The sequence below is a fragment of the Megalops cyprinoides genome, chromosome 6 (genome assembly GCF_013368585.1).
Source record: "Megalops cyprinoides isolate fMegCyp1 chromosome 6, fMegCyp1.pri, whole genome shotgun sequence".
Classification (NCBI taxonomy): domain Eukaryota; kingdom Metazoa; phylum Chordata; class Actinopteri; order Elopiformes; family Megalopidae; genus Megalops; species Megalops cyprinoides.
Window position 1 is genome coordinate 3,402,910 of NC_050588.1, and position 23,457 is coordinate 3,426,366.

Sequence of the window (23,457 nt, forward strand, 5' to 3'; positions counted from 1 at the left end):
CACCAGGCAGCTAGCTAGTTAAATGTAAATGATTATTGTAAAAAAATGCCTTGTAGGAATAGGATCTTTTCATTATTTAGTTTGCATGTGTTTGCTGATTTGTATTTATATTTGTATATATTTGTTGATTTGTATTTATATGAATTTCTTAAAAGATGACGTGAAAATATGGTGTTTGTCCTTCTTTGCAGTTTCATCCTCTGAATATGGTGTTCATATGGTTAGTTTATGATTTATGGTTTAGCTCCTGCATTGTATTTGTGCTAATTTCACATCTTGCAGTGCTTTTAGTGTATGGGGGGCATTATGAATATTCGTTATGTGCCTATTTCTGTTATTGTGGATGTTGCGTTATCCTCATGCCACCCTTGAATGAATCAGTGCTCCACTTGGGCCACCCCAGTCAAAAAAGTCTAGAATAGCCACTGCCTCTAGGCAAGAGCAAGCCACAAAATGGTATTGTTGCTGACATGGGATGACATGGCTGCTGTAATAATTACATAAGAATAATTCTGATAATTTTTATATGTTATGCAAATTGTTTTAAAACATACCTTAATACGAAACGCAAACATTTATTGGCAAAAATATATCTGCAACCAAATAACCTTCTTTGCTATAATTCCCTTAATGTTTGATGGATTTTTAGTATTCAAAAAGAGTTACATTTTTTGTTTGCATTATATACCATCAGGGTAAGAGCCTGAAAGATTTAACCGCTTTACAACTTCAGGCAAATTTTAGCCAGGGTGGAAATTAATTGCGAAGACATGGAAGACTCACCTTCTGTTTGCACCAAGCACAGCCTGGGCTCCTCAAGCACTCTGTGCAGGTGGGCTGGGGCTGGCACTCCTTGGATGACCCTGGTAAACACAAGCACTACAGTCAATCAGAGCTAACTTATCTCTGATAAGCCATGACCCATCTTACATTTACACGCAGAGCAACTTCCAAAGTACAAGTACAAAGCCGAACAAAACAGAATGAAATGTTGTACAAAGCAAGAACACAACCAGGCATATTCAAACATGTGTCACAGTCAAACACACAGTCAAAAAATGTACTTGATTCAACACATAATTGAAACACAATATTTACATTATGATGGAAATGAAAAACTACAAAACTACAAAAAAACTGCAAACAAATTTACAATACGTAAAAAAAAATACATAAAAGAGGAACAAGAAATCCTCTGAAAGAAAGAGGAGAGAAAGAAACCCTCTGGGCAGGGGAAATGTGGTGTAGTCTTCTTTAGTCTGTGATGAAATGTGGCTAGCGATTTTGCTATTTGGACCACTACAGGAAGCTGGGGGGGGTTGGCAACTTGTAGAGGTTGACTGCAGTGGCCTGGATGGTATGTAGAGTCTAACAATAGACTGTGGTCAAGGGGGAGCCAAATCCTGCACTGGTAGGCTCACACCAGTGTTGAAAACAGATGCTAGTCACCACCACTAGCCAGCCAGGGAGAAAAGGAAAGAGAATGGGGGGATATGGGGACACTATGGACCAACTGGGCAGCAGCATTCTGAATGAGCTGCAGGGTTTTGATTGCATGTGCAGGTAGGGCAGCAAGCAGGAAATTACATAATCCAGATGGGGAAAAGACAATTGTCAGAATTCAGGCAGGGACTCAAGTGCAGACAGAGAAAACTGGGCACATGGGTTTATTAAGTCCAGAGGGCAATCCAGAAACGAAGTCAAGGCAGGCAGAGTCAAAAAACCAGAGCAGACACAGCGACCAAAACCACAGGGCAGGAACGAGGAGCAAAGTCGGAAAAACAGGCAGGCAGACACGACGAAAAGGCAAACGGCGAGTAACAACACAGCGAACCAGGACGAACCAGCAATGAGACAAGACACAAGCAGGACTTAAATAGGACAAAGCTGATGAGAAGACGGGATACAGGTGAAGACAGTCAGGCAATCAGGTGGGCGGCGACAGGGCGGAGAACAGGGCAGGGCTGGAACACAGGGAAAAACAAAAGCACATGGACAGGGAAAACAAAACAACCAGCTAAGACGCCGCAGTCCTGACAACAATGAGTTGAGTGTCATCAGCATAACAATGATATGAGAAAACACGAAGAAGAAATAAGTCATCAAAGACAACTGATAGCTGTGTCCTGAGAGGTAAGATGAGACACAGCTAAAAACAGTACCTGATGTGTCCATAGCTTGCAAGATCTAGATCTAGACAGGAGACCATGGTGATTTACTGTATCAAAGGCTGCAGAAAGGTAGAAGGATCAGGACAGCAGATTGAGAGGTATCTCTTGCAGTGTGAAGGATGTGTGTGAAAGAACAAAGAGCTGTTTCAGTAGAGTGGTCAGCCTTGAAACCAGGATTGTTGGACTTATGTAGGTCATGAGTTATAAAGTTGATTCAAAACCACACGTTTAAGGATTTTGGAGATGGAAGGGAGAAGGGAGACAGGGTCAGCATTGAGGGCCATTGTAATTTTTTGAGCAAGGATGTGACATGAGCCTGCTTGAAGGTAGGGAGGGAACACAGCCGGTGGTCAGGGAGTTGATAATAAGAGATGATGAATGGAGAAGAATGGCTCAAAGCAGCCTGCCTCAATCCCTGCTTGCTGGAGGATTTGTGGTTAGCATTATCTGGCAGTCTTCAAGGGCTAAGGGCTAAGGCCTTACAGAATCAACAATAAACACCCAGATGCAAGATCCAAAGCAGAAATGTTCAGAAATAGCAAGTGATTGTAAGAGACCATTATCACATAAAATAGTGTGGAATGCACCTACCCACAGTTCCTCTTAGTCCCACGCAGTGGACCAGAACAGCTACCAGAAGCCACGCCTTTTTCATGATCTGCACAGAGACAGAGTGACAGACAGAACACCGCAGACTGCACACTTCCGTCTGACTGGCTTGCTACATTCTTGAGCCCCACCACAATTTTTTCCATTGCATTCAGGAGTGACTCTGCTAAAAGGCTGCTTTGGTATTAATAAAATCAGCCTTTAATTAGAATAAGCTAAAAATTACAGGCTGTTTCCTGTCAGTGAACATTGACTTGCCCCAGAAAACTAGCTTAAGAACTGATGTGGAACTTAATGTCTCAATAATTAAGATATAGTCTTATAATGTATTATTTTCACCAGAAGAACATGGTTAGCTTTGGAGTGCCCTGGAGCGAATGCTAGTTAGCTGGCTAATATTGGTCCTGGTCAGGGTGATCTACACCAACAACAATTTATTCAGGAAACAAATTCATGATTACATTTTCTGAGGTGCAGAAAGGACACATATGTGTTGTATGCCATATGACACATGTCCTAATGTCATGTGACACTGTTGCCAGAGTTGTGGGATTCATTGTTACATAACTAATGGTATGACGTGAGAAATGTGTCACATATCATGCATAATGACATCAGGATAATAGTGTTTAAAGCACCGATTGCACCGTACCATGCTTATGTGGACTTTCTGCACTCATGCTAAACTATCTGAAAAAATTTAAATTCAGTATGATGGAAGGTGGCTCAGTTCACAAATTGCATACTCATTCCCCAATCTTGATTTGAGTGTTTAAATTCTAAAGCTGAAACTATAAGCCAAACCAAACCAAAATCAATAAACCAGAAAACAATACAAACACGACAAATCTGACATTACATTACAGTACACTACTTATCAGAACAGAACTGAGTACTGGTGTCAGAGAAAGAAAACAGTCAGTAAAATCACTAAACATCATGTCTAAGTTTCACTGATAACAGTAAACCTGAAGGGGTGTGGACAATAAATAAATTCATTTTCAAATGTATGTTTTATTTGTGAATTTTAAATTAGATTCACTCCACAAATTATAATGAAACTAGACCCTTCAACATTACATCAAACAACATTAGATTAGAAACAACCACCAACAATTTGGTGCCAGGGAAGTCAGCATGAATATCTAAAACCACAGAGCAGCCCAGTTATCTGTTTCAGTGCAGCATGTTGCAATTCATTAAGGCAACAGCACAGGTGCGGTCAAAGTGAAAGTGAACTGCTGCAGACAGAAGCAGCAATGACAGCTGAGAAGTGAGGAAGAGAGCATAGATCTGAAAGCATTATACTCACTCAGATATTCTCTCATGATTAATGTGTTATTGTTAAAATCAAGAAAAAAGTCCTACTGCAATTTTAAATGTAGCCTGTTTTATAATGTACCGATGTATAAAAGAAAAGTACTGTAAGAAAAAAGCTGTAAATTTATCATTTGCTTGAATTTAATTTAGGGTCTCAGTTGAACCTCCAACCACCAAGGTAGAAAGGCTTACAATTTTTCTGCCTGACATGAAAATTTACTGTCTGAGATTCATTCAAATGACAAATAATTTTTTTTCTAACATATTTTTTAAACATTTTTTCCTAACATATTTGGAACAATATTTCACAAAAAAAAAAAAAAAAAAAAACTTGTGGGCTGTGTGATTTGCACTGTTTATTACTATCCTGTCTGTACACACACCATATATGCTAATGGATCAGGTCTTTTTAACATAGGAAATTAATTCTCAAATCACAGATGTCCAGCAGTATCCATCACTTAATAAAATAAATTTCTGCAAGTGCCAATGTAAATGGTGAATTTACGCTATATTGAGATAGTGTGCAGCTCCCAGCTTTGATGTAATCCTCTATCTATAGAGACAGTACGATAAATCTGCGGGCAAGAAAAACAAACATTTTCTTCCAGAACTTAATCTGGGACACATTAATGGGACAAAGGAAAAGTGAAACGTGAAATATGATCTGACACTGACACTCCATCTCAGACGGATTGGTAACTATGCAAGCAACCATGCTTAGAATGAATAAGACACTTGCTTTGTTGGCTGTTTGTTATCTGTGCTATTTGACATTTTTGCAGCCTTTGTGGTGAGCCAGCTTCCTCTAACTGACTTATACTTCCTGTAACCCAATTCTCATGTCTTTCACTTCATACTTCTCTCAGCTGTTTTTGTGCAATACTACTATAGAACTACAGACCTTGAATGTCATGAAAGTCCTAGTTTTTATTAACCGACCATTCATGTGAAAGTTAAAGTGATCTTTGCTGAAATGATCTCAGCTAACAATTAATTTAATTAATTCATTAACTGAGAGTAAGAGAAGTCCCTTCGCTTCAATTGGCACCTGAACATTTTGAAGAAATGCCTCATATAAAGAATTGCACTGTACAATGGTAACAGTAATTATAATGTTGACTGGTAAGCAAAGAGGGGGAGTTTGAGGAAAGTAAATCTTCAATATTTGTTAGTGAAAAAATCCCAACATAAATGAGGGTAGGTGATTATTTTGGGTAGTAATTTTAGTGGGCAATTTGTGATCAGGCTGTATGTAAAAACTGGGCCCAGACACCAGGTCCTCATGTCGATATTTCATATATTGGCTACTCAGGATTGAAGATAATATGTGTTATCTTAATATTCTTATAAGAAACTGAGTGCAACTTAGTTTGCTCAGTATCTGATTACTGCTACTATTATGACTACTGCTGCTATTAATAACAATGGATTATATTTATGTAGCACCTTTCTTGGTACTCAAAGCACTTTACAGTGAAAGGAAGGGTTTCATGTCAATCACCACTAATGCATAGCACCCATCTGAGTGATGCTTGGCAGCCATTTTGTACCTTATCACACATGAGCTAAAGCAGAGAGTTTAACAAATTAAAATAACTGTACACCTGTCCAATCAGCATCTGACAGTCATGATCTTTGTGCTGCTTTTAACACCATTAATCACCAAATCCTCTTATATTGGCTTGAAAACATAGTTGAAACTGTATCTATCTGACAAATTGCATCTCCTTTGAAATACTTAGCATAAATGATGGAATTCCTCAAGGTTCTGTCCTTTGCCCATTACCTTTCTCATTATAAATGTTCCCCCTAGGGGATATCATTAAAATATGGGATAAACTTTCTAACATTTCTATACATTCTAATGCTGATGACACTCAGGTACATTTCATTAAAATCCCATGACACTATGCTGGTTGAAAGACTCATGTCATGTCTCCATGATATAAAGATCTGGCTGTATGCACATTTTTTGCTTCTTAAACTGAGATTGTTCCTCTCAGCTCCACGACAGTATGGCAGACTTTATGCTAAATATTGATGAACTCTCCGTAGCCCAAAACTCGAAATCAGAATCCTCAAAGTAACACTTGACCCAAATTTCTCCTCTGAGCACATTAAAAGCATGGCCCAAGCTACCTTCTTTCATCTTAGGAAAATTGCCAAATTAAGATATGTTCTGTGTTGTAACAATTCAAAAAAGCTTATTCACGCTTTTTGTGTCTTTAAATCCTCACCTTTACATAGTCCAAAAATACAGTGATAACGCTCCTGGCTAAGCCCAAGAAATATGACCACATAACACCTACTCTTGTTTCTCTTCATTGGCTTCCAATCAAACACCGCCCTGATTACAAAATCCCGCTACCAAGTAGGGCTGTAACAATAACCGCATCACCGGTATTAGGAGGTGTACCGCGGTGTTGTGCCCGTCACCGCCATTACCGACATAACAGCTTTTTTCCCCTTATCTGAGAGTGCTGCCATCCTCCTGTAGCTTTGGCTTGGTCTGCGGCCTTGTCTACACATATCTGGATATTTTCGAAAACTCACTTTTTTCTATCAGTTTTGAAAGGGATCACGTCCACAATACACACACATTTTTTAAATATCTCCAAATGAGAATGAAAAAACGATTCTAAAACGCCCAGACCTCTGCACTGAGCATACACATAACATTTCACACTTTTCTGCTTCTGTTACATGGCTACATTTGGAGCTGCTGAGCTCAAGGAGTTTAAGGAATTAAAAACGGCCCTTTTTTAACCCTTTCAATTGTAGAACAATTGTTTTATTGTTCATCAAGCAGGATAAAGGGGAACAGGATGAAAGTAATGATAGATTTAAAGGTGTTAGTCGGGCATTCTCTTGTTTGTGTTGTGTGTGCCCCTGGCGACGAACGAACGCCAATGTGTTCCACCTGTGAGCTCCCGGTCAGTGGCGGCTAGTGATATGGTCGGGTTCGAGCCCGAGCCGTAGCGCTCAGTCTACACTCAAAACGAGTACCTTACCGACTGAGCCACTCGGGAGCCTAGTTAGGAGAACTAAAGTTTTATTCTAAATCTAATAGTCAGTCAATGTTGAGATGTCAGTACAGGTGTAATGCGCAGTGCACTCTCTTTTAGTTCTTGTTCAAATATGCGCTTCTGCGTTCGGTACAAATTTCAGCTCATCAATCGCTTTTTTGGGGAGACATCAGAGGACAGCGATGCAACAATCTAACCGGCTCACCAAAGAGGTAAAGGCTACATTAACTTTTTCTGTATTGGTCCGGGGCAGAAAAGGTCTATCTTTCGAAATGTACAGATTGTTGTCCAGAATGTCTTATAGGCTACAATGTATTTTCATATCCAAGTTTTAAAGCAGGGCTCCACATTAACGGTTGCCCAGTTCTCCTCTCATAACCTTGCAATGATGGGCAACAACCAGCTATCATCTCTCACCATGGCAACCCGACAATTAAATAGCCAATTATCTTCCCCTGTCTTCCTTAGGGCTACAACCGCACAACATATATTTTAATCCGAAAAAACAAAAAAACTGACACATCTGACATTATGAGCCCCGTATGTGAAATCCACGTTATAACTACTCGATCTCAGCGAGTTTGTAATTCACGACTGCTGTAGACATTATTATATTTCCCATCCACCCGCTTCTGCGCTGTAGCCTACGCGATCCTTTCACTGTAGCGCATAGCCTACTTTAGAGTGTTTTTCTTACAGTTCTCAGTCTTGCATGTCTTCAAGTGAACAGAACTCCTTAACAGCTACACGTTTTTTGTATACCGTAGTGTATCGCGTCTGTTTGAGTATGAGTATGGTGTGGATTTTGAGGCTGATTTGTACCGTCCTATTTACTCAAACGACCTACAAGCAGCTGCAAGCAAGCTAGATATCTAAGCAGCAAGTGTTCCGAACGGGTGCAGCCCCTCCAAAAGAGAGTGCAAGAGATTGTTTGGTATATTGGCATGCACTGTGACTCATTTTATTTAGCTCGCTAAATTAGTTTTATTTCTAGCTAGCTGGCCAGCTGGATAGCCTACCTTACATTCAACTTGGTTCAGTCGTTGTTGGTTTTGAGAAACACGTGAGTATAAGGCTATTCATGATGTTATTTGGACAAACAGCCTACCCAGCTAGGAAGAAGACTAGGGCCGGGTCCGGAAACTGTTCGGCGCCTTCGGTTAAGACTGGGCATCAGTCAACCGTCATCTGGCCGAGTGTGGCTTGCCACCTGCCAGCCAGGGCGTCGGCAAAATGCAGTAGCGGCGATGCCGTGCGTGTTTACTCGGCTCAGATGCACGTTAACCTGTATGTGCCGCAGGAAACCGCGAAGGATAACCGACAACCGACAACCACAGCCATAACCTGAATAAATTAGCGCTTACAACAGGGCAAGCGCTACGTGCATTTTAGTTTCCACTCAAGCCTAAGGCTAATGGCTAAGAAATAAGCTACACATCCTGCATTGGATATTATTGTATTGAATCTAAAGTGTTATTGCAACATAAGTGCATTGGTGGATGCAATTATGTTGCAATAAAATTGACAGTAATAAATTATTTGACTTCACCGTCTTGCTGAAACAAATTCAAGTAAACGGTCTCTCGTCAGCAGTTCACTTTTGCAGGGGGTTCAGGCTGTCAAAATACAATCAAAAACTAATGACTGGTTTACCATCTACGCACCCACATGGTAGGCTAGTAAGCGTGAAGTTGACTAAGCGTCGAGTGCTGTAAAGTGTTGCTTTCTTTCTTCTTTTACTAGACCGTTGTCTAAACATATCTTTAGCCTATACCATAGGCTACTTCTACATTCCATTATTTCCCCTCTTTTACATGTTCCTAAACATCAAACTTTAAAAGACTTAACGGTCAATGCTATTTTGTTGTTTTTAATCACAAAGTGTTCGACAGAAAGAGCAGGCTGGTAAATTGGGTTAATAATATTTTATTTTCTGAGTGACAATTAAAGTCATGCAAGTTGCAACATTGCATCTAACGAGGATTTCATTTGGTAGCCCGGTGTTCAAATATTAAATAGGCTACTAAGGACAAGCATGAGACCACATAGTGTTTCATAGTTGAAAACTGAGTGAAGTTCTACCACACCTATAATGTAGAGAGAATTCGACGGCTGCAAATTGTAACAATCACTATGCCTCTACAGGTACAATTCAAAAAAATACAATTTAGACCTACGGGTACATGTCCATGCAACGCTAAATATCTATAGTGTTGTTGGAAGAGATTATGTCACTATGTGGAAACGTTGCTAAAATTATGATGGACATCGACAAACGTCGCTTTCACATTTAAAATAAATTCAGCAATGATTTCGCAAAGCATTGGACTGTAGCCTTATAGGTTACAGCATTGCAGACAGCTACAAAATTTTATAAATTAATAGGCTATGGAGTGGTTACCTTGCAAGCGCGGAAGAGCTTCCACCATTACGAACCGATAATATCGGGCTGATGCATTCGACTGATTCCAAGCAAAATAACTAATCAACATGCATTATTAGATAGTGCTAAGGTAATATTTTTAGATTTGGGAGAGAAGCCGTCCATAATATGTTACTTTTTCATGAAACATGCTATGCAAGGTTGTAATCAACTGCATGGTTAGATGGCACTGATCATTTTCGAGGCTCTGCTTCCTTATTGACCTATTCCCAATACAATGATATCATACAAATATGAAATAAAAGTTAACCTAAACGTTTGTACTAATCAGACATCAATATTAAAGGTGATTTGTCGAGTCCCCTGGGTCGTTCCATCTGATCCTTCTCTTTTTCATCATACAAGGAAAATGCCGTGCCAGTCTCAAGACAGCAGTTAAACTAATATATAATACAACATCTTCTGAGAATTTCTTTCGAGCGCTTTTTCAGTTTTAAGTCATGTACTCACATTTCTGCGGCTTTTAAGTTTGCCAGTGGTTCCAGAGAGCGAGGTTGTTGGATGTGTAACGTACTGTTCAACACGTGAATCTCTTGCCCGACGCAGACACACCTTCCGCCCTCTGTCTGACTGGGTGCCTTGTCTTGACTTGTGTGATTTTGTGTGGTTTCACAAAACAAATTGCAAATTAGTATGTGGCAACTATACAAGCCTTATATCTGAAATTATCTTGCAGATACCTGAACAAATTTATTAGTGATGTCTGATTGCATGTGATGCACTAGATATTCTTAAGGCCATTTTTGGAAAAACAAAAAAAACTCGCTGCCACTTGTCACGTTCAGGTAGATCAGGTGCTGTAGTTAATACTAGACGCCGTTACGTTATGCCTCTAGAAGTGTTAGGTGTTACTGCCAAATATAGGGAAACTGCCATTTGCTTCGGTGTCCAGGGGCCACTTACAGAAAGCTGCCACTTGGCAACGTAAATGTTATGCATCACCTCCCAGTGCCAGCTCTCTCAGAATCTTAAAGACTACACTTTAAAATATTTTATACAGCTTTCCTTTGGATGTGTTAAATGATTAATACATTATAATCTGAAATGTCTGAGAATGAAAGAGAATGTGGGAAGAGGAACTGTCAAAGTACAGGGCAGCTGACATTAGCCCACAGGTAGCTATCTAGTTTAAATGTACATTACTATAGCCAAGTGGCAGTGAGACACAAGTTAGTTTTCCAAATATAATACTCTTTATGTTGTACATTCACTGGTTCTTTCTAGTAGGTTCACAGAATTTGCTGTAGGTAGCATTCTTGAGACCTGCTTCATGAAGAAGAATCATCAAAGTTACTTTTTTTTATTTAGGCAGTTAAAGTTAGCCTGCTGACTGAATACATGTTATTTCTGCTTCACAAGGGCAAATTTGAGATTTGCCAATGTTGTCTGGTTAACTTAAGTTAAATTTATGATTAGTGTGACAGGGAGCAGAGTGAACCCGAATACAGACAGGACTCGACTCAGGAGGATTGGTTCAAAATAAAGTTCTCTTTACTGTACACTTGCAGGATACAAATGGGTTTGGGCACACACATGGGTACACACACACGGTGGCATGCAGAACACAAGGGAATTATGTGGCCATCTGGTGGCCAACTTGGGAAGCAACCGCTGCATTCCAGACTAATAGGCTGATTGCAGGTACCCGTTTCACTTCAAAAGGCATGAATGTTGCGAGTCAAATCCTCCACATACATTATATACATACATTCACTTGACTTGCACCCCTGGAGGCCCACATTGACCGCTTGTATAATGAAAATGCTCTTCTTTAAGCACTTTGTAACAGTAATAGAAAAAATATATTTATTTATACTTTGGAAAAAAATACTAATAAAAAACTATGCTGCACGACTTGTATCTGTGAGGTGTGCCATTTCCTGTAGTCTCAAGTCTGTGTTTGAGCCAGCTCCTGTGTTTTGTGTGTTCTTGAAGGCTGTGATATAATGCAACAGACAAACAGCAGATGCTTGAGGAAGAGACTGAGCTGCCGGCACATCTCTTGGAGCCCCTATAGGTGTGACGCACACAATATTTTTTAAGCTCCCACGATGTATGTACTAATCTTCACAAGGTCAGAGTCTTGGATGTCCTTTTTGAATGTGCACCCTGCCCCCCTCTTTGAATGAAGGAGTCCGTGCCCCCTGTTCAGCATCACAGTATTCCTTCATGTGTGAGCGGCGAAGGAAAAGCACTTCAGCATCTGCTGACAGGTGGTGAGATCACATTCGGTTTAGTTTGCAGCCGTGCGGTAATTCAAACGGAGAGGCGCCAGTGGGCAAGTGATGAATAGTGCAGTAAGTTTTGGGAAAGTCAACAACTGCCTGTTTCTACGGGCAGGACTAACGAAATACAGATGTTACGCATTCTTTGAATATTTGATTAAACCTCTCTTGCCTCACTGTTGGCAGGATGGCACACAGAAGATATGAGTAATGTTTCTTTCACTCAGAGAGGAAGCAACAGTGATAAATTTATATAGTTAACATTCCTCAACGAATATAAAGATTAATTAAATAGGTAGGCCTATTTTAAGCCTGTTAGAGCCCGGTTTGTCAATACAAAATACAGACGAGGCGATGATGTAGTTAACAAAACAAATTTATTAGTACAACGCAGACAAACGCTGATGGAACGAAATAAATTTGAACAGCTGAACAAACAAAACGATGGACAAGAAATGAATTCATGAAGAAATTATGAAAAGGGCACTGCCAGAAAAAAATATGAAAAGGCGGGTGTAAAGATAATGCTAAGTGTCAGTGATGGATTTGGCGTTCAGCAGCTGAGTCAGAGATCAGGAAGTGATAACCGTAGTTTGACGTGCGCTGGGAAAACAGACATTAATTAGAAGTCTAACCATACAAGTTTCTTGTTTTGACATAAGCTTAACGTAACTATTTGTATGTTAGGCCCTGTTTGCACTTGGTTTTAAAATGCGTCTTGGGCAAACGGATCACAAGTGGACAGCCGAGACAGATCGCCGTTTACACCTGTGTCTAACATGCGTCTCCAAGGCGTCCAGCTGACCACTTGCGTTCAGATTTCGTTACTGCCTATGTCACCCCGCCTACGTCAGTCTCTGTCGCCAGATTTGTTTAGCACGGGCTAGCTAAGAAAACTAAAATGTTTCAAGAACTACCCAAGTAGCAGAAAATACGCCGGTTGAATGCGGCCCCCCGACTCGGCCGAGCTCTGGCTTTGAATCTAGGTCCAGGTCCGGCCCGAACACTCGACTTGAATGCGGCCCGAGTATGGTATACCGCATGCTTACGACTCGAGCCGCTTCCGGTGCAGACAGTAAAATACCCTTTGCCATACACTTGGCCTGATACCAGAACCCCGAGTGTGCAGGTGCTGCTTCGGTTTCATCCAAAAACTTGTCACTGCATACAACTTAGCTATATAGGTTTACTGCTTAGCTATTAATTTTTTTCCACTTCTGACATAAATAAAATAAACCCCTTAATGCTTGAGTTGCTACTACAGGCATTACTGTGCTTTAAAAAAATATTTATAATGTAAAGTAAATACCATTTGCACATCTCTAGAAAACATTCATAATAATATGTGGGGGAAGCTGTTATTACTTTGGCAGCAATCAGCCTTTTTATTTTACAACAGTGAAAACCAAAATGTAGCACACTGAAACTGTTACAGTAGGAGGGAAGTACATCATTGATGAAGACAGTTACATTCACGGTGGGCTAAGCAACAGTCCATCGCCCCCAAGGCATGCTGGGAAGTTCCGCCCACTTAACCCCCAACACATTACAATAATAGAGTACCAAGGTGACTACGTCACACTTGTGTCGGAAGTAAAATTCCCCATTCATTTTATCATAGACTTTAAAACGCACTTTTAAATTACTTCTAGTGGTTATGGTTTACTATCAATTTCTGGATTATATATTGTGATCCCAACTTGTGACTTATATTTCAATTGTTTTGAGCTGAATTTTACGTAATTTAAATTTCTTATACGCTAGTGCAACCACGGGCTAAAAACTACACGTCCCATGAAGCCACGAAGTGTTCTCATTCCCGCTTTCCGGCCTTGCTAACTAGTGTGTGGCTAATCATCACTATCAGCTATCGATGTAGCAGTTAGGGTGTACTCACACTAGGCAACCCGTACTGTACCCGAGCACATTTGACCCCCAAAGTCCAGTTCGTTTGGCTAGTGTGATCGCTCCGTACCGTGCCCGGGCACGGTACGCTGAACCAAGCCTGGGCCCCCGCTTGAAGAGGTAGGCTCGGGCACGGTTCAGTTGTACTCAGGCACGATACACATCAGTGCGAGTTCGCATCGTGATGACTTTCGTTAAGCGCAATGTGAGCGCAGGCGAACAGGGGAGTGGGGGACAAGGCAACCGGGCCTAGTGTGAGTACACCCTAACTTGCAAGCTCGTCCTTAGCAGTCATCGCTATCAGCAAGCTCATCGTTAGCAGCAGTGGTGTCGCTTAGCCATATTCTCTTCAAGGATGAGACCCGAAGTTTTCAGCAGGGCGAAAATCAAATCAGGGCATGTGGAGGAATTTACTTTTGAGGGCCATATCACCGGTTTGGTCAGGGACGAGCATGAGGGATAAGACCTACAGGGTGTCTGAGTGTAGGCCAGTGTAACGTTAGGTAGTATAGCTAACCAGCTAGCTAGCAAGCAAAGTCAGGTTACCACATCACCCATCAAACTTGCTAAGTGGACCGATTGTTAGCCCACGTTTTTGGATGAAAAATACCAGAAGCCTTTGAGACATATCTACAGAGTCAGAAACACCTTGATGTTTAAGCAAAAAAAAAAAAAAAAAAAAAAAAAAAAATAGATTTGGGCACTCGACTTGAGTGAAAATGCACATCATTAGCTACATTTGATAGACGTCTCCCTGATCGTGTGCTTACAGGAGATAACCTTCATGGTTTCCATAATGTAAAACTAGTTTTGTTTATATTAAACATACAAATTGTTAGATGCATGTGGATATAAAATGATGCAACTCCTAAAGATTTAAAATTGCTGTAAAAAATATATTTTTGGGCATCAACACATTTTATCATGGCTCACATTAGGGCCCTTAGAACGTTAACTGTAGGCTACAGTTAAATAGCCTACCTCCATAACAGGGGCAACAAACATTAAATGACACGAGAAATTAATTGAAGATGGTTGCCATTAAGCACCGTATTGAAATGGTCGATTTATACATATTTGGATTATTTTGGAGTGATCTGCTGATGCAGATCAACTTCAGAAAATGAAATAAATTTGTCTTCGAGTCCCCGCTCCCCCACGCCAACGTGGTGGGCTGAAAGGGGAGCGCATCCATTTAGCTCAGTGTTTCTCAACGCTCTCCTGGAGGGCCCCCTGCCCTGCATGTTTTAGATCTCTCCCTGCTCCAACACAGCGGATTCAAATGATCAGTTATAAACTCCTGAAGCTGCTTAATAACAAACTGATCATTTACATTTATTCATTTAGCAGACGCTTTTATCCAAAGCGACTTACATAGGTTACAGTTCTTTACAATGTTATCCATTTATACAGCTGGATCAGCCATTTGAATCAGCTGTGTTCAGCTGTGTTGGAGCAGGGAGAGATCTAAAACATGCAGGGCAGGGGGCCCTCCAGGAGAGAGTTGAGAAACACTGATTTAGCTTTAAAAAAAAAAAAAAAAAAAGTGCACATCGGGCCACATTTCAAAAGTAAATTTTAAATTCATATGTAATAAGCCCAAACTTACTGCAGAAAAAGATCTGACTTCAGGGACTTCAGTGACTAAAGTACAGACCAAACCAGTTACGAAAGAAAGCAAGTTTAATTATATTCTTTGTCATTAAAGAGTCAGACAATCACGCCAATAGCCACTCATAGTTCAGACATAGACACATCAGTTACAAAAGCTATAAATAACCACACCAAGAAGCCAAACCCTAAAATAACACTGCACAACAGATAACATGGTGAAATCACAGCAAATACACACACAGTGACACTTCAGTAACTGGTCTGACCCTGCTAACCGTTCTAAGCTATGGCAAGGGCCTGAATAAGTTAGAATTATAAAAACACAAACCTTTCCGCTTGCTTGCTTGCTTGCTTGCTTGCTTGCTTGCTTGCTTGTCTCCGAATTCGCACAGGCTTCACCGGTGAAACAACTCTCAAACACAGCCAAATGCGTGTTATTTAAAGAGCCGCTTGGCTATCAATCAGTCGCTCATTGGTCAGACAGCCGCACGCATACCTGTAATCAATAAACCACTCAGTGATTCCCAACCCAGGCAGGAAAGACAGGTAGGAGATAATTTCAGCCTAAAACAATCACGATTACCTTAGCGGGTTTCAGAGGTATATCAATCGTTTTCATTTGGGATGTAAATTCTATAAACGCTTACTATAAACACTTATTCACACTCCCGTTAGTCATAGACTATACATGAAATGGCCAGATATATCTATTTTTGATTCAAACTAGCTCACAACATTAATAATAATAATTGTCAGCCTCTGAACATGACATCATGCCTCCGCGGAAGATTTTCCGGTAACTTCCTTTCGAAGTATTTTAAAGGCGCATTTAAGGCCATTAAACGTTTTCCTTATAGTTGAGAAAATTCCTTAACGTTTGCCGATTAATAGTTTAAAAATCACATCCCATCCCATTTACATAAGATAGAAGGCAGAAGCTTCTGAGTAAATGTCTTCACTTGCAAACATGTAATCTCTAGGGAAATACTGCACGTTTCTGAGAAATTGACAGCTCGATTATTTGTCATTATTTGCCAATATTGTAATAACTATTGTGAAAAAATTTAATAAAAAAAAAATCCAAAGCTTTGTGTGGTCTATTTCACAGATGGACAGATAGGTACATACATACATCGACAGACACAAGTTAATTCAAAGGAATCTTCACTGACATGATGAAGGCTTGCCAAAAGATTTGCTTTGAAAAAGTGACCAGCATCTTCAGTAACTGCAAGGTTCTTGGCATGTATGTTCCGTTTTGTTCCTTAAGAATCAATATGTGCAATTCAGATTGCTATCCTTCACTATGAAAAAATAGAACATTTGGTATGAACTCCTGTAAAGGCAAAGTTAAAAGGTTAATTTCTTCTTCACCTGACTATAGTAATGCCACTGCTTATTTCTGTCTGGCAATTATCTGAGTAAATGGCATCAATATCAAATATCACATTCCATTGCAAGTGTGTAAAATAAAGGTTGCTGAAATGATTTTTCTGAACAAACCTCATTTTATGATTCAACAGATTTCCCTCAATGCTACTGGCATTTCCTCCACAACATGTGAATATCCAAGGGGGGACTACCGGTGTAGTCACTCAGCAGCCCTGGCCATTTTTGCATACCACAATCTGGGGCCAACAGATGTGGAGTGCAAATGGAAAAAGCCTGCAGGACCATCCAGGGAAGTGAAAACATCCCAAGAGTTGTATCCTCCGCCCCAAAATTATGAGGAGGAAGACCGACAGTGGCTGCAGGCACAGCTTCAACAGCTAGGGCGATTTTCTGGCCTTTCATGGCTCCTCTCCCCTGAACCCGTCCAGCAAGATAATGTCCCCTTTCTGGATCTGGCTGTTGAGGCTGTTATAGAAAACCACAGAAACCAAGGTCATGAGGGCATCCTCTCTGGGTTGCAGGTGTCGTCCGACCTTCGTGAGGCTGTGGAGAGGGCAACAGTGGGGCAGCGTGCAAACCCATTGTGGCACACATTACAGAGAGGGAGAGTTATGGCCAGTAACTTTGGGAGCATCTTGAAGGCTAAAAAAGTCACACCCTCCCTCCTAAGCCATGTCCTGGGACAATACTTTCTGGATGGCATGATAGCTGTTCAGTGGGGTGTTGAAAATTAAAAAGAAGCCCTGAAGGCTCTCCAGAGTCTTGGCCTACAAGTGAAGGACTCTGGGCTCCGGCTTTCACCTTCAGGTATTCTTGGGGCCTCACCTGATGGACTGGTTGGGGATCATGCTTTGGTGGGAGTAAAATGTCCATACAGGGAGCAGGACCTTTCCATAGAGGAAGCAGCACAGAGGCCAGCCTTCTGCCTCAAGGAGGAAGGAGGGGTATATGTCCTGCCAAAAAACCATACCTATTGGCACCAGATTCAGGGGCAGCTGCAAATCACAGGGAGGGACCTCTGCTACTTCGTGGTGTGAGCAACGAAGGAGGCATTTGTCATCACCATCCCACGCTGTGATTTCTGGCAGGAAAATGTGTGTTTCTTGGAGAACTTCTTCAAGCAACACATGCTGCCTCAGCTAAAGGCTGAGTAGATCAAGAGCCAGAATACAATGTATACTTTGTACAATGTACTTTGTAGAATGTACTTTTGTTTTTTATTTAATCAGTTCTTGTTTCTTGGTTCAGTGCCCTGAGGCTTTTTTTTGGGTGGCAATGGATCAGCATTCTCGTCGTGCCACCTGTCAGTACCTTAGCAAAAGGGAAGCCAATGATCCAAACCTCAGTCTCAATTTATGAAGCACACAAAAACCACGATTCTCTTAAAAAAATTTTTATTGAATATCGAAACAAGTAGTATCGTCACACAGATGAAAAGTAGTTTTATGTCTTCAAAAAGAAGTTTGGTACAAATCTCCATAACAAAGTAATCATATATCTACAATTTACTAGTATACAATTTTTACAACCCCAGTAATAAGCAGTTAAATACATTTTAAAACATAAGTTTCCTGAAAAAGGTGAGGGGAAAAAAAACATCAGTGTCTGAGAAGCACATCACAGGCTAGGAGAACCTCAGTAAGAGAATATTACATAGACAAAAGTTAAAATTTACCATAAAAAGCTAATGTAATACTGGTTAATATTGTATAATATAGTGTAAGTGCACATTTCAATGAAAAGGAAATTAAACGCCAGTTTGTGAAAGAATGCAGACTTTACTCAGAAGACACTGGAACCTCTTTGATAAGGGGGTTCTGGAGATTTACCAATGCACAACAGACCTGTACTAGCACGTCAGCATTGCTACGCAAATATGGAGGGATCAGTCAAAGAATTCTGAATTCCTTCATGCGTGCAGTTGCTCTTTCCATATGAATTCTGTTTCATGCTATTTCTCTTGTCAACTTTATCTGACTTACTGTGAACTTGCCATGATTAAGGAAAGGAGGGATGTTTACACATACTCCATCAGGTACAATGTCTTGGATAAAGAAACCTTTGCAAAGATTAAATCTCCTGGTTTTAAATGATGGACACCACTTTCCCGCACAATGACTTTGTCTGACACAGACCCTGTGAATAACTTGCTACAGTATAACTGCATTTCGGGCAATACCCAGAAGCAGCTTGAAGGAATGCATGCCCCTATAGGATGAGTATGTATGTTTCTGTGTAGTACCCCTGGGAAATTGCTTTTATTTTTGAATAAAATTATTTACAAATAGAGAACAAGGTAAAGGTGTATTTACAATGGGCTAGTTGCCATGTTTACAAGTGGTTTCGTTTCATATGTGTTCATTACGATGTCAGTAATCCTGTTAAAATTAGTTCATGGGGGCAAAAATGTGGGAAAAAATATGATTGGTTAAGTAGTAGCCTATCGGATCACTGTTGCTATGTACGTTGGGATTGTGTCTGGTTAATGAGGGTAGAGAGAGTTCGAGTTGTGTTGAGAGAAAAAAAGTTTTATTGGCATTAAGCAGAGGTGGAAAGAGTACTAAAATATTATACTCAAGTAAAAGTACTGTTACTCTGATGAAATATTACTCAAGTACAACTAAAATTACCAGTCTAAAAATCTACTCAAGTAAAAGTAAAAAGTAGACCATATAAAATGTACTTAGAGTAAAAGTTACTTAGTTACTTTTTTAACAGCGGGTGCTGAATGGCTCTTTTGTATAGTGCAAAAGGAGAAGAGGATATCAATCCCAATCAAGACTTTTTTTATTTCTACATAGCAAAATTAAATGCTACATGAGGTATAATGTTGCATTTTGCATTTTTGACTTTTCAAGCAGTCTGTAGACAAATACAGACTACAAACAAACACCAACAGTAATGGTGTAAATCTATAAATCAGAACAGGTCCATAACCAATCTAAAGAAGACAAATTTCTTTATCAGGGACCTTACAAATGACCTTAACGGTGCCATCCCTCAATATTACAATGTACCTGTCCAATAACAAAACATGTTAAAAGAACTCCAAACATGTCAAATGGACTGCATGACAGCTACTATATAAACTTTTTAGCGCAACTGTATATTTAGATTACAGTTCTTTTATCTGTGTCTCCACCTTTTTATTCTCTGAATTTCCTGTTAAGTTTGAGCAGCAGTTGGTTTTCGAAGTTAGTGGAGTTCATCCTTGCTCGCTTTGCAGTGAACAACAGCCCAGCACAGCTGAAGAGATGTTCACAGGCGGCTGAGGCAGGCAGACCAATATTGAGTTTGAGAGACAGTTTTTTGATGTGAGGAAATGAATTCAGCAGATCCATCTGGTTTGAAACACAGGCAAGGTACCCATCCAGCTCCCCTGTACCTTGTGACCGTCTTGACTTCATTGAGAAGAAATCGTCTTCGTCCGATGAATGCTGCCCGACTTGCTCTTCCACCTCTGCCATCTGGTCAAGGTGTTGCCTCACATAGACCAGACCTGTTGAGAGACAAACACACAACAAAGTATATTGAATATTTCTGCCTAATTAATCTTTGATAAATTAGGCATCAGGAGTTCATTCAAATGCAGAAATTACAATAACCACCACTTGTGTAGAAACACATATTATTGCATTTGTGGCACTCTGTAGAGTAAAAGCATAGTGGACAGAACTGGAATTAAAAATTAACATGATTACAGCATAATATCAAAAAATGAAATCATACCTGCTTCAATGATGTCCGCCCTCTCAGTCCAGGTAGTCTTGAACTTTGGCAGGAGGATTGCAGCAGCAATTAGTTCAGGGTCTTCCATCATCTGACCAAATCGTTTTAAGACACCATCCTGAATGGCTCTGATGAGTGGCAGACATATCTTGGAGGATGTTTCCAGTCTGGTGAGTTTCGCTTGTAGCTGGAAGATCACTGGCAGGAGCCACCCCATGTGTGTGTTGGTTTCAGACTGAAGGATGTTTAAAGCCTTCACCAAAGGTGTCATCACAGTGTAGTACTCCGTCAGGAAAGCAATTTCAACTGGACTCAACCTGTATGAAATGAAGGCAAATGTATACAACTTTAAGGAAATTTCCTGCAGGAATAGGAATAGAATGTGCATCAAAGTCTGGAAATGTACTCTGCCCATTGAACAAAAATCAATAAGATACCTTCAGGCACTTTCTTTTGAAATGAGAACTCACATTTTCACTTTGAATTCTTCGCAGACATTCCTGATAGCGTCCTCCCCCTTCTCTTGTATGATCCGAAGAATTCTCTCTATGGCCATGTATGTCGAGTTCCACCGAGTTTGATTCGGCCGGATGAGCTGTAGCTTGCATTCATCTTGAACAATTTCTGCTGCCATGTATGACCGACCTGACTTGTTCCAGATTGCTTGGCATTTCCCAAAAGTTGTACGTGTTAGTCGTTTGTATGTGTCATTCTTCTCTTCTGCCATGGTAGCATTTGTTGTGGCGATTAAGTTTAAGAGGTGGCATGCACACCTTTGGTGCGGAGGAAGTTGGAACTCAAGACCATTATCTTCTTCAAGGATGGTGAATGTGTCCAGGTAGTCAGCTTTGGGTTCTTCAGATGAGTCTTGGTCTGATTCTGACTCTCCTTCCTGAGACTGGCTTTGCTCACCAAACACATGGAAAGCTTTAATAAAGTTTGAGCCGCTGTCTGTTGTTGTTCTTACCACTTTCCCCCTTATTCTGTATTGACAATGAATGTCATCAAGGGCACCTGCTAGGATATCAAAGGTGTGGGAACCTTTCAACCTCTTACAAGCAAGGGCAGCAGATCTCCTCTCCAAGGTTTCCTCCTCTATCCAGTGAGCTGTGACCCCCTATGAAACTTTGCTGATGTGCTGTCCAACAATCAGTGGTGGTGCCAACATAGCTGACTTTACTGAGGTGTGACATCAAAGTCTTCTTCATCTGATTGGCAGCTTCCTCTATTCTGGTCCGAAGACAAGGTCTGGAAATGACCTTGCATTGAGGATTCAGTGTGGTTACAAGTTCTTTGAAAGCTGGTTGTTCAACCACAGAAAATGGATGAAGACCCTCACAAATGAAGCTAATCACGAGCTTGTCGACCTTTGGCTGTGGCACACGCCTGTTTGCACCCACTGCCATCATGTCACTTATTTTTGCTTGCTTGGTTGGGGTCTCTGGTGATTCCAGAGCTCGCTTTCGTGTTGCCACAAGGTCACCAAAGGCCTTCAACTTTGAGGGATGTTTCCTCTGTGAACAAAATATTTTCAACAGTATGTAAATCGCGATTGCCTTCGTTAAACACTCAGAATTTTAAATATTTACATTCAAAGATAAAAGGTTTTCTACACACATTACATTTTGTCTTTCACTCACCATAATGTACAACTGTTACTCACAAAGATGCCTGAAGATATAAGCAAGGCTATCAAATGCTGTGTTGTTGGCCCTGTGCTCAGCAGTGTATCTCTGGTGCTATTTGATAACACACTGACTGACTTGGCTCAGCTCTACAACTAGTTATCACTAACATTCACACAGCTGTCAATTTTGATGACTGTATACGTCATATCCTTCTTTACAGTCAAACGTGGTCATTTTAATAGGACAATTTTCCTTCATACTGTTCATAGATTAGCTAAACAGAGGACCTGTCATGGAGGGAATAATCAGAATTGTGTTAAATCTTCTGGGACAAAAGGAAACTAATGGAGTCAGCACAGTAATGAGCCTGCAAAACATCAGAGGAGCTGTGATCTAAATAAGACATGTAGGCATATAGTGTCTCGGTTCATATATGTCTAACAAAAGAACAAAAACAACTTAAACGGAGATAATGGGCTGATTCATTTGAGTGTAGTAAAATAGTACTCTGTACTACTTTTTGGGAATGAGGTGTTCTGCTCTTCCCAGTATGTCATGCTAAAGCGAGTGCTGCATCATTGCCAGGTTGGACAGTTGTGTTACAACTTCTTTGTCTATAAACAGAATAATAAAATCCTCAACTGGAAACTCGTGTGTGATAGCCTATTTACAACACAACGAATTCACATATTACATTATCATGCTTTTATATTGCCGCATATCACTGAACGTTTCAATGGCACCACCAGATTCTTCATCAAATAAAATGTTTACTCAGAAGCAGGACTACTTAAGGAAAAGACAGACAACGAGACGAACTTTGAAGACTGCTTTTCTCAACTGCCCTGAAGAAATCACTTAGTAGGGCAGGAAAAGATTACACTGCATTTCCTTTTTTGGCTGCCCGTCATCCCGACCAGCTGCAATCAGAACGGCGTGCTATGGTTCAGTGAGTTGTCTTGTTCCTTCTTCAGCGTCTGTTTTAGAGCACTGATAGACTTGTGGGGATTGTGCGTGATTGTGGGCAGTCTTAAAGACTAGCACCGGGACCTAAGCAGCCTCGAAATTGCTCACTACACAGAGTGTACACACAAATAGGTAGAATGCAAGTTTCATGTTCGCACGCACGCGATTCTCTTGTGCTAAACCCACTGCATCCGTTTAGTCTACATATCTGCAGTTATCAATTCAACTCAACATTATTTGTTTAGGATTACTGTTGGATGCTTTAAAAACGAACTAGGTGCAGGCCCCTTCTCGATTCGACATATGTTTTGACCACGTCAGGTTGATTAACAGCTAACATAATGTTGGCATAATTAATAATATCCTCACTTGCTAGGCACCATTACCATACCAACAGGTTGCTAGTGCAACAATGTCCACTGATGT

General features: G+C 40.6%; 1 protein-coding gene across 1 annotated transcript in view; it reads right to left on the reverse strand.

The window, feature by feature from the left end:
• The window catches only part of LOC118778803 (integrin beta-7-like), a 29,461-nt gene extending 19,270 nt beyond the window's left edge, over window positions 1-10,191 (reverse strand). Inside the window, exons 1-3 of the mRNA XM_036530527.1 lie at window positions 10,023-10,191; window positions 2,763-2,829; window positions 784-863 (exon numbers count right to left, since the gene is read on the reverse strand). Coding sequence (XP_036386420.1) covers window positions 784-863; window positions 2,763-2,826 — 144 coding nt within the window. The 5' untranslated portion in view covers window positions 2,827-2,829; window positions 10,023-10,191. The remainder of the gene's footprint in view (window positions 1-783; window positions 864-2,762; window positions 2,830-10,022) is intronic.
• Window positions 10,192-23,457: the final 13,266 nt, after the last annotated feature.